The following is a 14,742-nucleotide window of genomic DNA, read 5'->3' on the forward strand; positions in this document are numbered from 1 at the left end:
CTACCACACTAGGGTTCGATTCCTAGTCTGGGTGACTATGCTGCGCTACACCAATAAGACTCCTAACACTACATTGGCCCACCTCTGTAATACGAGTAACCTTGTAAGTCGCTCTGGATAAGAGCATCTGCTAAATACCATAAATGTAAATGTGTCAGCAACTCTATCTAAACATTTGAGAATTTCCATGGTGGCCTACTTTCAGGTGGCATGTAATCAGCTGTTAGCTAGTAGGTCAAATAAAATAAGCCTACTTATGAACCATTTTAAGCTCTTTTACCATCTCTTTATGCCATATTGAAGATTGGGAATGCTAAGAGATTTCAGTTCCTTTTATTACACCCACACCCAAAGAAAATGGCCCCCTTGTCTCTTGCTGCTCTCATAGCACTGACTTTATGACTGTACTTCAGGAATTTCATGACCATCACTCTTGGGGGTGCTCGCATCTGGTGTGATTCCGTCTAGTCTCTGTGCAGCCTCTCAATTGTCAAGACCTTACTGCCCAAGATTTCAGGCATATATTTCTTCAGGAAAGCCGTCCTTGGAGTTCTACTAGAGGCAAATTTGATCTGTGACTTGTGATTGTGTAAGTTGTCAACCTTTTGAGTGAGTGTCCTAATACTACCATTCATTTATCTGCCTGACTTTCCAGAGATTCAATGTTGTCCTCATTGGTACTTACACAGCTCTTTACCTCTGTTTTTTTTTTTTAAAGATGGAAGAGCCAGTAATTCCCTATAAATGCTTTGGATGATGTTAAATAGCTTGTCAAATATCTTTCGCTGGTTAGATGAATTGTAGAACTTTTCTCAATGCTAGCTGATCCCGTTTAGCCCTGGCATTGCTAGCTGAAGCCAGAGTTGTGGACTGGGACTCCACTGGAGTCTTTATTTACTGTAGCTTATGTACTGTTTTTTGCCTGTAAGGTATACTGATGCAAGACTTCTGCAGACTTCAGCAATTAATATGTATATATATATATATATATATATATATATATATATATATATATATATATATATATGTAATATATAATATAAATTATATGATGTATAACTTGTTAGTGAAAGGCAAACAAAATATAATTTTATAAAATATAATTTAAAAGTAAAAGTTGAGCATATTTATCCAACAAAAGTTCATAAATATTCATACACATACTACTAAAGTGCTCGCCAAAAATTTTTGAACATGTGCACGAACATATTTGTACATATTTTACAATCCACAAGGAGCTGCCATCCACTGGTGGTGCGGTTTTGCCAGATACATACAGCCCAGCCTTCTGCTTTCCTCCATTATGGAGCTTATGCAAAATGGATGAATGGACAGAAACACCCACATTCTACTATGGCTAAGATTTAGGAGTAGGTTGACTTTTTTACTGGTTGTTTTATACCATTCTCTGCTCTAATCGTCTGGGTTGTGTCAGTAATTTGTGCATATGCACAACGGTCAAACTATATTTAGTACACGCTGTACGAATCCGGATCCAGTACAAATTCCTCTTGAGACCAGGCTGTTTTTATCCGCCGTCTAATCCCTCGTCAATCAACAAGCAACCACATGCACAATTTGGTGCGGTTTAGTCACAGCAGTGTGAACTCAAATTCTAGTGCAGGCTCAAATTCTAGATTCTAAAAAGCGCATCTCAAGTGTGTACACCTAGAGATCAAGGCCATCCACTTGTTCTTCAGCTCTCTGCAGCAGCTCCTTTCCCTTAATTTTTCACACTTCCCTGCCGGCTTTTCCGGTCTTCTCTTTCCAGAGCCATTTTCATTCGTGACAAAGCAGCCCACACTGAGCACCGGGATTGTTCCCTGATAAAATCCTCCACTAACTCAATTTTATCTTTCCCCATTAAGCTCGTCGGCAATTAAAAAGCCGGCGCACGGCCCACAACAAAGCCCGCTAAGCTGTCATTCTTAGAGAACAATTATCACATTTCTTTTATCATTTAATTGCAGAAATTACCCAGACGCGAGATTTTGTTATTTAGTGACTTTAAGATATTTAGTCACGTCTTCCTTTTTTTTTTTTACTTTTTTTTTTTTTTTGCTGCTGCCCCAATCTGACTGTAATGAGCGAAAAGCCAAATTGGCAGTCGTTCCACCAAGCGTTCACGCTGCGTTAAATCAGTCATTCACCCCAACAAATGGCTGTAGCTTAATAGGAACTAATAGCCAGTTTTCGGCTTCAGTTTCCAAAAAAAAAAAATAAAAAATAAAAGCTGCTTGTTCCGATGTTGACCTGAGGGTGCGGAAAATGAAAGGCTCATGTTGGGGGATTTGACAGGAGTTTGTCAGAACAGTGAGTTCACGTTTTCTCAAGAAACAGTCTGTTCTCGAGGAAAACGGGGGGGAAAACAGTCTGTCTTTTTTGATGCGCTCTGATGAGTTGCGTAAGATTTAGTTTTTTAGTTTTTCCCCCAAAACATGGTTTTTTTTTGTTTTTCAAAATCTGCTCATGTAAAGGCCAGAAATGCAGCAATGTGTCGCTCGGAGGTAAACAAACAGAATCAATATCCCCAGTCCCAAAAAAATGATTCCTAAAAATAAATAAGACCCAGGCAAGGATTAAATCCAACCAAATCCATCACACAGAACTAAAACATCAAAAGAGACGGGCATGTTTTCCCAAGCAGATCATCTAGCACTTTAATGGATGGAGTAGACAGCGAGAGGAGGCCATAAAAGCTGATGTCACGAGTAGTTCCCGGTCCTTGCTGTGTACATCTCTCTCGTTTTTTAGGAGATCGTGTTCCATTCCTTTCAATGGCCTCTGTCTGGAAACCGCGTCTGCACTTGATCTCGTGATTTCCAGCCTGCAAACGCCTGCCTATCTCACGTCCTTGCTTTTTTTTTTTTTTTGGTTGAAGCACATGTGCGAAAACTACACACGTGAGAACCCGGTTTGGCTCGGACGAAGCCCCAAACATCTTGCAAAACACAAAAGAAATGCAACCCGGGCCTCACACGGCATGCACCACAGCCAAGTTCCGTAGACAAGTAAGAAAAAGGAGTAATCCGAGTGTCACTCGCAGCAGCTTGCCTTTAATAAACCACTTCAAGGGAGAGAAGGACCAGCCACACTGAACGGTTATTACTTCCCTGCACTTTTCCTTGGCTTTTTTTCCCCTACTTATTTATTTTTTAGTAGTGTGAACATGAACTTGATTCACCTCGCTTAATATGTTGTTTAAACAGGCCCATGTAAGTCGACATTTTATCAATAAAGGGTAATAACACCGAGCTGCAGCAGTATGAGGTCTGTAATCTTGTTTATTAGCCGCAATAAAATGGCAATACAAGCTACACGCTGAACAAATACTAACTGTATGTGGAAATTAGCTGTAGGAGCCGAGCAATTTAGCAAAGGGCTACTGTAGTCTTTCTTCGGGAAGACAGAATCTGTAATTACACAGTTCACACACACAATGTTAAAAAATAAAAACTCTTCTGTCCAAATCACATCACATTTCAGACATCCTGGTATAGCACAGCAAGGGTTTCCTCCTTGCACACCTCCCATGAAAATCAGATCTTTCAGATAGTAGTTGCTGTACTTTGACGGACTGTGGTAAGAGTCACCTGCTACCGTGATGCCGTGACGTTTTAGGATTGTTGGAGAGTTCTTCAAACATTCTGTGGTCTGCTGCTGGGCTGAATTAGCTAGAACCAACTGACCTGGCCATGTTGACAGTGGTTTCACTTGGAAAGTGTTTAACAGACAGTAAAACGGCTGATTTCTAATTGTTCTAAGATCTTTTTAAACCCCATTCCCTTTTCTTTCTGAAGGCCTTGGGGTGCTCTTTGGATCTGGTCATGGTGATCTTCACCACTCACTTCAGCCCCCATTCATTTTCTCAGCAAACCGAGCTAAATATCTGAGGATGATGATGATGATAATAATATTAATAATAATAATTCCTCTCTAACCATGTTCTAATCATCTGCAGCTAATGTGCTGCACCTGATTCTAATTGTAGACATTTAAAGTAGTAATAAATGTGTGTTGGGGGAGGGCTTTTCCTAACAAGAGAACTGCATTTCTGGTAATTACATTTTACTAATGATTTGAGACATTTCTTCAGTTTGACTTGTTACATGTAGTATATGTGTAGCAGTAATCTTAAATTGTAGATTTAGATTACTGTGATTGTGTTCCAGCACTGTGCGATAGAAACAGAATTGTTTACATTTTATTTAATTAACCATTACTTGCTCGAATTTTATCGGTTCAATAATTAACTTTTTTTTTTTTTAACTATTTTAATACGTATCTGTTTAAACCATGTCTTCCTCCAAGACAATAGCTGTATCTCAATATTAATGTTAGTTAATTATCACATTGACAAAGATTTTGATGCACTGCAGAATTATTTCAGGTATCAACAGACTGGATATTGACTGTATCCGACCTGTGTTTTTGTGGTAGTGCTGAAAGTGCATACCAGCATCAGGGAGTACATAGACTACGTTACAGAGGTAAATGTGTAAAAAGAACAAAGTTTGTAATATTTTATGGAAGTTTATACAATTGATGGTTTGCCTAATTAAACATGCATCTAGCTCTGTAAACAAGCCGCCCAAGCATTCATCGTAAATTTCACTTTCCCCCCCAGACTGCTGTGTGACTCACAGATGAGGCCTGCAGCCAGACCCTTCTCCTTATTCCTAGCAAAGCGCTAAATACATGGGTACACACGCATCAACGGTCATACACATGAACGTACTTTAACTCCATGATGGCACTAAGTCATGCGCAGCATCTGCACAAAGTGCTTGACTCGCATCTTTTAAAGTGTGCACTTCACAAAAGGGAGCGATTTCAGCACATTGACTAATTCCTACCTGACAAACACTGCGGCGATACCATTCCACCTGCTGACAAAAGCATCCTTTACAGGGGCGCCGGACCGAGAGGAACTTTCAAAGAGGACAAACTACTCGGTTCGATGTCATGATTGAATGTCAAGCTGGTGGTAAAACCTCTAGAATGGAGCTGGAAGACACCATTACAGAAAAGACAGAGGACTCTAATCCCCTCTCTCTGAAGCTGCGCTATTCCCAAACGTTCCAGAGAACAGACCTATTGAGAAGTTAAAGCCAGTCTTTCATCAAAGCATAACATACACGAATATGTTCGCCAAGCACTGTGGCATCCCAATGTGCTCCAGACCCAATGGTTTCCATGCAGCATGGTGGTCACCAGACCGCATCAATTACATTCCGCATTTGCTCGGAGAAAAAAAAAAGGCCCGGAGCTTTAGCTTTGTAATTCAGACCTAGGCGGCCAACAGGGTTTATGGCAAGAAATCACTTTTGAAAACAACAACAAAGAACGAAGCAGCGAGAGGTTGTAATGAAATCAACAGGGTGCTCGGACCCCTTATTACGCACAAGTATACTTCAGCTTTAATTATAAACTATTAAAAGGAATTTGATTTTCTCAGTTAGAAAGGATATGCATGCTCAACCGCTGATTCAAATATCAAGCACCTGCTTAATCCTTAAAAGGCCTAAGCCTAGAAGGTGCTTGATATTTGAATCCGTGGATTATCTTTATAATATGTGCATACATGCAAAATAAACATTATTTTAAGTCAGGGATAGACGTCGATAAGCCATCACCTTAGCAAGATTCCGCCCCCCGCCTTTAAGTCCGGATGTTGCAAGACCTGGGCTGATGAGGAGGCCTTTGCCAAAGCCTTCATCGATCAACGATTTTAACTAGCTAACATGGTTCCCTATCTCATGAATTAATGCATGCTTCATTGTAATACACTTTAGTCTTCTGCTAGAACTGTGGTTTTAAATGAGATGTATAAATGAGAAGTGTAAAGAACCTAAAAAGTGTAAAGAACCACACATCCCATTTTAAGAGCAAAAGTTCCTTCCAGTAAAAGCAAAAGTTTGGAGTTTTTGGACAAGGTGAGTTGCAACATATGTGTGATGGAAGGCCAGGAAAAATTGCATTCAGTCAAGTTGAAGCATCTGTATTTGTGCACGTGTCAAGCATTAAAGTGGAGGAAAGTTGGGTCTTATTGTTGGTGTTACAATTTCATAGTTTTGGCCGGAACTAAACAGCCATCCTGGATTATAGGCAGTAAAAAAAGTCATGGCTCTTACTGTGCTGGCAGTGAAGGCCGTTGAAGCCTGGTGCACACTTGCAAACGTAGCCGATGAAAGTGTCGCCCCTGTAGGTCTCACTGATTTCACACATTCCTCCATTGTGGCATGGGTTCGGGTGACAAGGTCCTGAAAGGAATATAGAAAACACTTAATGAATAGGTAAGCAAACCAGACAGTGTTTCCTGTTTAGACAGATGTGACATACTACTTATTGTGAAAAAGCATAGAGCTGAAGCAGATGGTTTATGGAAATGAATTAGATTCAAGATGTTTTAGCTCATAAATGTCCTGATATGTGATGCCACAGCCATCCATGGCCAGGAGTTCAAGAGAGCCTAACTAGCTCTCTATGGGAGTATTGAATGGCCCTCCATCTACCCCAACCTCTCAGAAACTTGCTATCCAGTGCAGGTTAGTGTTAGCTGACACAATAGAATTGGCAGTCAGTGCTCTTCTCCAAGCATTCAGAGCAAAATGGCTTCATGTATGTGGACATCCCTTTTTGTCACTTTTACATCCATGTGATCTAGTGTGATCATGTCTTGGGGTTTGACATTCACCATTCTGTCACACATAAGAACTGCGCTCTGAATGAGCTCACACATTTGCTTGGAGAATAAAAAAAATGGCCTCACTTCACCTAATGATAAAAAAGGCCTAATGCTTGGATCATAAAACATTGTAGCTCACATAAACTCCTGAGGGGACATTTAAACAAGTTAAAGGAGATGAAGCTAAAGTCTTAGAATGGTGGGAACTTCAGTTTTATAGGGTTCATATACATTTTCTTAGCCTATTATGTGTGTATGCTGTTTGTGTAAAGACAAAGCCTAATAAATAATAAATAGCCCTTTTAACATGAACATCTATAATACATCTATAATACGCTATATGGACACACATATTGGGGCACCTGCTCGTTCATTGCTTCTTGTGAAATCAAGGGTATTATTAGTTTATCCTGCTTTTGACGGAGTAACAACCTCTACTGTCCAGGAAAGGTCCCAGGGTCAGGATTTCCAAGGTTGAATGATCACCCAACCACATCCACCACTCCCTATCTCATTCTTAAATAACTGGATGGAGCACAGTTATTCCACAGTTCTCCACTGCTCCACATTAGGCATCGTGCCAATAGGTTCCTGTTTATTTGCTCCAGAGAGTCTTATTCTATTGACAATATTTCTGTACAAGTACTAGACAAGCCGTGTGTTTTTGTGTGCATTTGCACTTCTGTGTCGGCATCGGGTGCAACCTAAAGTAGCTGAATGCAATGTTTGTGTCCACAAACGTATCTACACACAGTGCATGTAGGTGTCTGTGACCTTTAAACAACAATGGTTCATAACTGCTGCGGGTAAACCTTGACATGGGGTTACTGATTAACTAACTAGTGTTAACTAGTGTACCATTTATGATTTTATATTAATATAATTATTTATGTAGTTCAATTTAAATGTTATATAAGCAATTAGACAGTGCATTTTAAATTGACAGGAGTCTGACTTTTTCTATTTGTTTTAATGTCAATTACTGGCAAACATGCAAAGAAATGATTTTTCTGCAAAACAAGGCAAACAATATTAATGCAAATGAAATGCAAACTATACAAAAACTCCTTATCTGCTTAACTGTCAGCAATTCCTCTGCTTGTTTCAAAGATAAATGAATCAATGTAAAAATAAATCAATGCTATCGTTGCAACAATATGTTGGGTGAACATCATATTGACTGCAGTCTGGTAAACATCATATTGACAGAAGATGCTCATTACACAGTTAGATTGAAGTGGCCCGCTGCAATGAAGGAGAAAGGAGAGCCGAAGAGTGTGAAAAGACAGAAGTAAAGGACCGCGTAGAGATGGCCGTTAGTCGTATAGGTCACCAGGGGGCTGCCTGGGGCATGAGGCTGATCATGAGCCCATTGTGTTTATTCCCTCTGGCAGCGACTGAGCTACAACCAGAGCAGCGTGGGCATCCTGCTGAAATGCTGCAATACTGTCCAAGTCGGGGCATTTGCTGACCCAACACAAGCAGAGAGTGAGGATTAACATGAAAGGGGTAAAAGGTCAAAGGCACCCCTGCCTTCCTGTATTAGTCCAACTCTCTCTTACACACACACACACACACACACACACACACACACACACACACATACAAAACTGTGTATCCATATATTGGTTAAACGTAAGTGCCAGTAGTTCCAGACATACATTCTTCACTCCCATAGCTTTAACTGTCATCCCACTGCTTGTATGTGATCACTCAGGTTTGTTAACAGTGAAGCAGATGGATGCCAATGTTGTTGTAGGGTGCCATCATGTCTGTGTTACCTCCTGGCTCTCTCCATTTTGTTAGGCTGTTATAGACCGATCTGCTAGAGTCTGCTGATGGAAGATCGTCAGGTGTCCCTGCCACCCTACCCCAGACCAGTAACCTACTCTACATTTCCAGCATCTGCTACACTTTACACCTTGAAACTACACCCAAGTCATCTTGATGTACCAGGACTTGTGTATATGATGGGACTGATTCAGGACTGCTATTACTATGTGCTTACTATTACTGCTATTACTACTGCTTAGCACAAAAATGATATCAGTGCACCTGTGAATAGTAATGGACTTGTGTGATGTTGTGTGTGGATTTCATGCCGTTTATTAGTGATCTATAAGTGGTATAAGCCCCCTCTTGTGTGGCTTTTGGCTTGATAACATATTCTATTATATTTCTTTTGGTTTTGTCCTATTTCTTGATTTCTATAAAGCTTCTCTGTGACAACTTTAAATTATGAAAAGCGCTATACAAAAAAAAACAGTAGATAACATTACATCACTACATCTCTAAATTTTATGGTTTAAAAAGTCAATGTAAGTCAATTATAAATATTTTTATTTTATTTTGTCATTTGGAGCATTTCTATTGATTCAAATTAATCATGAAGTTGTGACAATGTAACAAACCACTGTCACATATGTTAAAAAAAGAAGTGAGCGGCAGAACAAAGACGATATGCTTGCTTCTGACCATTTCTTACACTGACCCAAAGGATTGCTACTATTACAGTAGTACACCTGTACTTCCCACATCAGCCAGTTCTCCTTCACAAATGACACAATGTTCAGATCAACATGGAATAACTACGAGCTTACAACATAAAGTCTGAAATGTTCTGCTACAGTAGTTGCTCATTCTTCACTGTCACCAACGTACCTGCATTGCAGGTCAGTGTAAATCATAAGGACCTCCCGAGACACATAACTCACAGCCTATCAATACAAGCCTGATGTTTTAAACATTAGGAGGGCCGCACTGGGTTGCATGCTGTCAAAACCTGCTAGATGAAATTGCTGGGCACAGTAGCTGGATTAATCTTTCACTATAGTTCTACCAAGATCTGCTGGTGGCTATGGGCTGGGTCAGGGTGGGGGTGAAATAGACGTGTGGCGGTTGTATAATTGACGGGCTTGGGAATGAAAAGATCTACAAAACAAAATGCATACTATTATTTTGGGCTGGGTGAGAATGTGCAATAATTGGTTATCACTGATGACGGACAAGTGATAATCAGATATTTTGAGAAAGAGAACTGAGTTAAACAGCTTGCTAAAACATTAAAAAGGTCCTTATAAAGACAATTTCTAATTGTTCTGGACTGTGAAATACTGCCTGAGGGATATTCTAAGAATGTTGTATGGAGTTTAAGCAGTGGATTTTGAACATTTTGACTAGGACTGTAAGTCTCTGGTTCATGGTTCTAGAGAATTTATGAGAATTGATCATAATTATGGGAAAAAATGAAAAGAAAATGAATGATGCAAGAAATATTTCAGCGCACTGTCGCCATAACGACAGCCTGTGCTGGCATTTTTTTTTTTTTGATTAATCAAGAGGTTATTCACGACAATACACTTTCTTAAGTAGAAAAATAAAAGGTTTCCCCCCAGTAATCTAATATTTTCTTTACCTATCATGTTTCTACAGATTACATGTTCATACTATGGGCTCACGCTTCCTCAGAAGCTAAAGGTAATGCTTTAAAGAGGAGCATTGTGCAGTATTGCTTGCACTCCATGAAATGGGGGTGAATAAAAAAAAAGAAAAGAAATAAAAATTTAATGAAATTGGACTTTCTCATGCTACAATCACATGTTCAAGGTGTGGTCCACTTTCCTAAAACCAAAAATAGTCTTTAAAAGCTTGTCATATTGAGACCTTACAGGAAAAGGGACAGGCTCACTCCTGATATTCTTATATTTTCCCTACTTCTCATGCTCTTTTGATTAGATTGTCACATAAAGAGACCACTTTCCCTCAGAAGCTAAAAAGTGAGGTTTCATCAAGGAGTGTTGTGCGGTAATTGCTTGTACTCTTCGGAATGGAGCGAGATAAAAGAAAGGAAAATGTAATGAAATGGGAGTTTTGAAAATATGTAATCTGCCCTTTTGACTGCCAGGTTCAGCATCCTCACATTTTGGTATTGCCTTCACAGTAGGCAGGGCGCATGGGAACATACAGTGGTGACCGTGCCCACCTACTTCAATATCATTTCATTACTGGTGAGCAGACTGACCTTTCCGCCCAGTGCAAATAATGGAGCCCATCTCTGCTCTTACGGCGTATCACTCAGACACTGATTGCTGTCTGCATTGTGGTGGAACTGCGATGGAGCACTCTCCGAGCAATTTCCAGTCAGTTATCTTTAATCTCTTCAAGTCTGTCTTCCACAACAGTGGACCGCCATACAATACAGTCGACATCCGCTGTAAATAAATGGTGCTCCATGGCAGGGCTCATTCATTTTATCTGTATAAGAGGGGCGTGCCTTTGGAAACAGTCGACCAACTATGTGTGGAAAAATGCATTACCGCAGTGTAGCAGATTTGTGATGGTAATGCAGAGCGCTGTGCAAACCGCTGGTCCTAAGGTGTTTAACTGGGATGAGATTTGGTAACTGTGAAGGTTATGGCATGAGATTTATATCGATTGTCCACAGTGTTTAGTGACCCTTCTGGCCTTTCATCCTGGAAGAGATCACTCCTATTGGGATAGAATGGGATTTCATCATTGGATAAAGGTGATCAATCACTTTTGGGGTCAAACACTCATCAGTTGTCTGACCAGTGGGGGCAGCCATGGCCTAAAGGTTAGGGAAGTGGGCTTTTCGACCAGAAGGTCACAGCTGTAGGGGTGGTAGGAGTAAAGAACAGTGCTTTCTCCTCCCCCAACATTCATGGCTGAGGAATCCTTGAGCAAGGCACCAAACTCCTAATTGCTCCCTGGGTGCTGAGGTGGCTACCCATCACTTTGGGTGTGTGTTCTTACTTTGCTATTCGGTGGTGTGAGAGTGTCTTCACTGCCATGGATGGGTTACATGCAGAGGTTGAATACCACTGTAGTGCTGTGCAATGGCAATGATATGTGCTTTCCTTTCCATTCTTGTGGTGTTCACCACAGGGCCACTTGCTCAAGGACAAGTCACCTAAGCTACGCTTTGGTCCACGTCTGTAGAACAGTACTTGTACTCAACTCTAAATATGCATTTAACATTACAGTACAATAATACGTTCATGCATGGTGGCTCTACTTATCATATGCTTTTAGTATGCATGAGCATATGCATGTAGTTTGAAAAAACTGCCACCTGAGAAATATCTGTTCTTCTGCTTCTCCTATACTTTTGCAATGTATAAGACATTAAATTGTTTCATTTTTGGCAACCTGTAAATAAAACGTATGTTCTTCCTGATCCACTGCATCTATTTATTTTATATTATTTTATATTATTTTTTTATTCCGCTGTTCCTTAACTGACAAATATAAATTGTCTGCTACAAAATTGGCAGTATAATCCTGTTAACACAAGTGTAACCACTGTAGCACACTGCCAGCATATAGTTATACTCAGCAGTTGCCAGAAAATGGTAACTTGCTCTTACAGCTGTCACAGTACAGTTACAGCCACAGTAATTCTATAAAATAAAAAACCCATATACCTAAGAGACAATAGTCTGAGGGGAACGACTGTACATGGAGGGTGAATAAAGGGAGCTGTGAAACACGCAACATACAAACAAATTATGCCAGGAGCCAATGGGAAAAGAGTTGTACTTAAAAAAATGTTGCATACTCAAATCCACTGTGCTATTTGAATAATATTTTGATGTTGAAAATCAAAATGAGATATTTATTATACAATTAAAATGCTTTTTAAGTGTAATATAATTTCCATCACAAATAAATGCAATATTAGTGTTGGCTGTTTTATATAAAATATTACTGAATATTTAAATGTTTATATATAAATATGGTGCCAGGGTATTTAACATTGCATAATTATTTTCAGAAAAGACATGTAAAAATTATTTTTCTTTTGACTGAAAAATATTTGCAGTGATTTACAGAAATTGTATTCAACCATATTAGAGTTTACAGTCTTCTACAGTCATGGTTTTATAGTTTTCCACTATAAAATTAACATTTTTTACAGTGTATGTTACTTTAATCATTGTTCCTGTTGAAACACTGGTAATTGAGCTGTCTTCATAACTGGCCTGCTCAGTATCTACAGTAACTGGACCTGTACGCATTATGTTTCTCCTCTCCTTTCAGATTTGCCCTTTGTCAGCCTTCTAGTTGCATCAGTAGCAACGCTAGAATAGGAAACTGGTGACACTCACACCAGTATTGTACTGAATGCATAATTGCAGCCACCTGATTCTATCTAAGAATTGTACTTCCTAATGAATCTTAATGAATTTGGTTGGAGCCCCTACTAGCTATCATCACAAGTGGCAGGTCAATTTATGCACAACAGAGATCAATATTACGAATGTGGGTTGCTGCTCCAATGAGGATTTGAGGGGGGGGGGGGTCTTAGCTCTTATAATGTGAGGCAAAAAACGTCCCCTTGGGATCATGAGAAAATGAGGTGGGTAAATGGTCACCCACCCCCTGTGAGTGTCAGCGAGCTTGGACGCTGCGTTCTATCAGCTGTAACGAGGTTTGAGGCTAATTAGAAGGACAGAACATGTATAATGGCTTTGGCAGCACTCCATTACTAAGCCCATGCACCCTGGAGGAGATGGTGACAGCACTTCCTTGCATTCTGACATGACGATCTATAACTTCACAAAGGCCCTCTGACAGGCTCCCTAATGAAGAATGCATGCCTCCGCTATTCCGAGCCGAGAGAAACAGAAGCTGAGAGCGACAGAAGGGTGAATAGAGCGAGGGAGCGAGAGAGAGAGCGCGCGAGAGCAAAGGAAGTAACAGTACATATTTGCATGGCGGCCCTGCGAGACGTCGCTGTCTATTGCTGCTAAAGAAACCGGAGCTTTGTCCTCATGTCTCGTGACGCCAGTGTCAGCCATTGTTGGTCGGCCTTGTGTTCCTTGCCAGAATTTGACTGATGTCGGCCGGCGGCGGCATTGCCATTTCCTCAGCGAGACGCAAGAAAAAGAGTACAATCAATCAGCCACAGCCACTAATACAACATGGCAAAACCTGAGCAGTGGTTAAACACGGCAGAGCGTCCTCCGTTTTCCCTAATGATCAATCATCGCGTGGCGGCCCTTCTACACAATGGCTCCCTTCCATTCATCTAGGCCTATTCTGCATTTTCTTGTGTTTAATTTCCCTAAAGTCCACTTATAACATTTGTGAAATTATTCACCAAAATTTACCATTTTGAAAATTATTCAACAGGATATTTAGCGTTCGAACCCTGGTGATGCCACAGCCATCCATGACTGAGCATCCAGGAAAGCATAATTGGCCTCATGCTCTGTGGTTAGGAAGGACTGCCCTTTCTTGCTCTTATCACTCAGCGAGATGCAAACCAACACATGGCATAGGCAGTTAGCATTTTCCTCCAACAGTGTGTTTAGCTGTTGAATGTTGCATTAGCATTAGTTCAAAAAGATGCATTGTTTTGCACATCACGCATCTCAAAGGAGGCAAATGCTGGTCCTGATCTTTTCATTGTTCATAGCTTTGTGTGACAAGGGGAGTGAGTGGTGCTGTATATTAATACTGTATTGTCTGAGGCATCAGAGGAAAATGTGTGCAGTTAGGGTTAAACAGGTACACACTTTAATGCAATTTTATTCATGCAGTTTTAAGTAATCAATCACTACTTCGATAAATGAAATATCTTATCCTTTTTAATCAATTCTTTACCGAATGAACCCAAGTGTGCTGCTGGCAGAATTGAACAAATGCACATTTTAAAGTGCATTAGAGTTTAAAGCAGTTCATAAATTATTCACCAAATGAAACCAAGTGTGCTCCTATCTAATCAATCGTTCAAGTGTGCTGCTGGTATCAATTTTCAGTCAATCAATCAATTAATCCTTTACCAAGTGAAACTCCTATTTAATCATTCACCAATTTAAAAACCCAATGTGCAGCTGGTAGGCTTGAACAAATGTATACCTTGGAAATAACTGTACTCAATTTAAAGCAGTCAATCAAATCTTCACCAAATAAAACCTAGTGTGCTCCTATTTAATCAAGCCTCCACCAAACTGAAACCATGTGCTGCTGGTTGGATTGAACAAAGGCATACTTTAAGTAACTAATCAATTTCAAGAATTCAATCCTTC

At 40.1% G+C, this 14,742-nt stretch overlaps 1 protein-coding gene across 6 annotated transcripts in view; it reads right to left on the reverse strand.

Moving 5' to 3' along the window:
• The window catches only part of edil3a (EGF-like repeats and discoidin I-like domains 3a), a 243,439-nt gene that overhangs the window by 144,708 nt on the left and 83,989 nt on the right, over nt 1–14,742 (reverse strand). For all 6 annotated transcript variants that reach the window (XM_072664773.1, XM_072664772.1, XM_072664771.1 and 3 more), the window contains one exon: nt 6,135–6,263. In XM_072664773.1, the coding sequence (XP_072520874.1) occupies nt 6,135–6,263 (129 nt within the window). The remainder of the gene's footprint in view (nt 1–6,134; nt 6,264–14,742) is intronic.

The sequence above is a fragment of the Salminus brasiliensis genome, chromosome 20 (genome assembly GCF_030463535.1).
Source record: "Salminus brasiliensis chromosome 20, fSalBra1.hap2, whole genome shotgun sequence".
In the NCBI taxonomy this organism is placed as follows: Eukaryota; Metazoa; Chordata; class Actinopteri; order Characiformes; family Bryconidae; genus Salminus; species Salminus brasiliensis.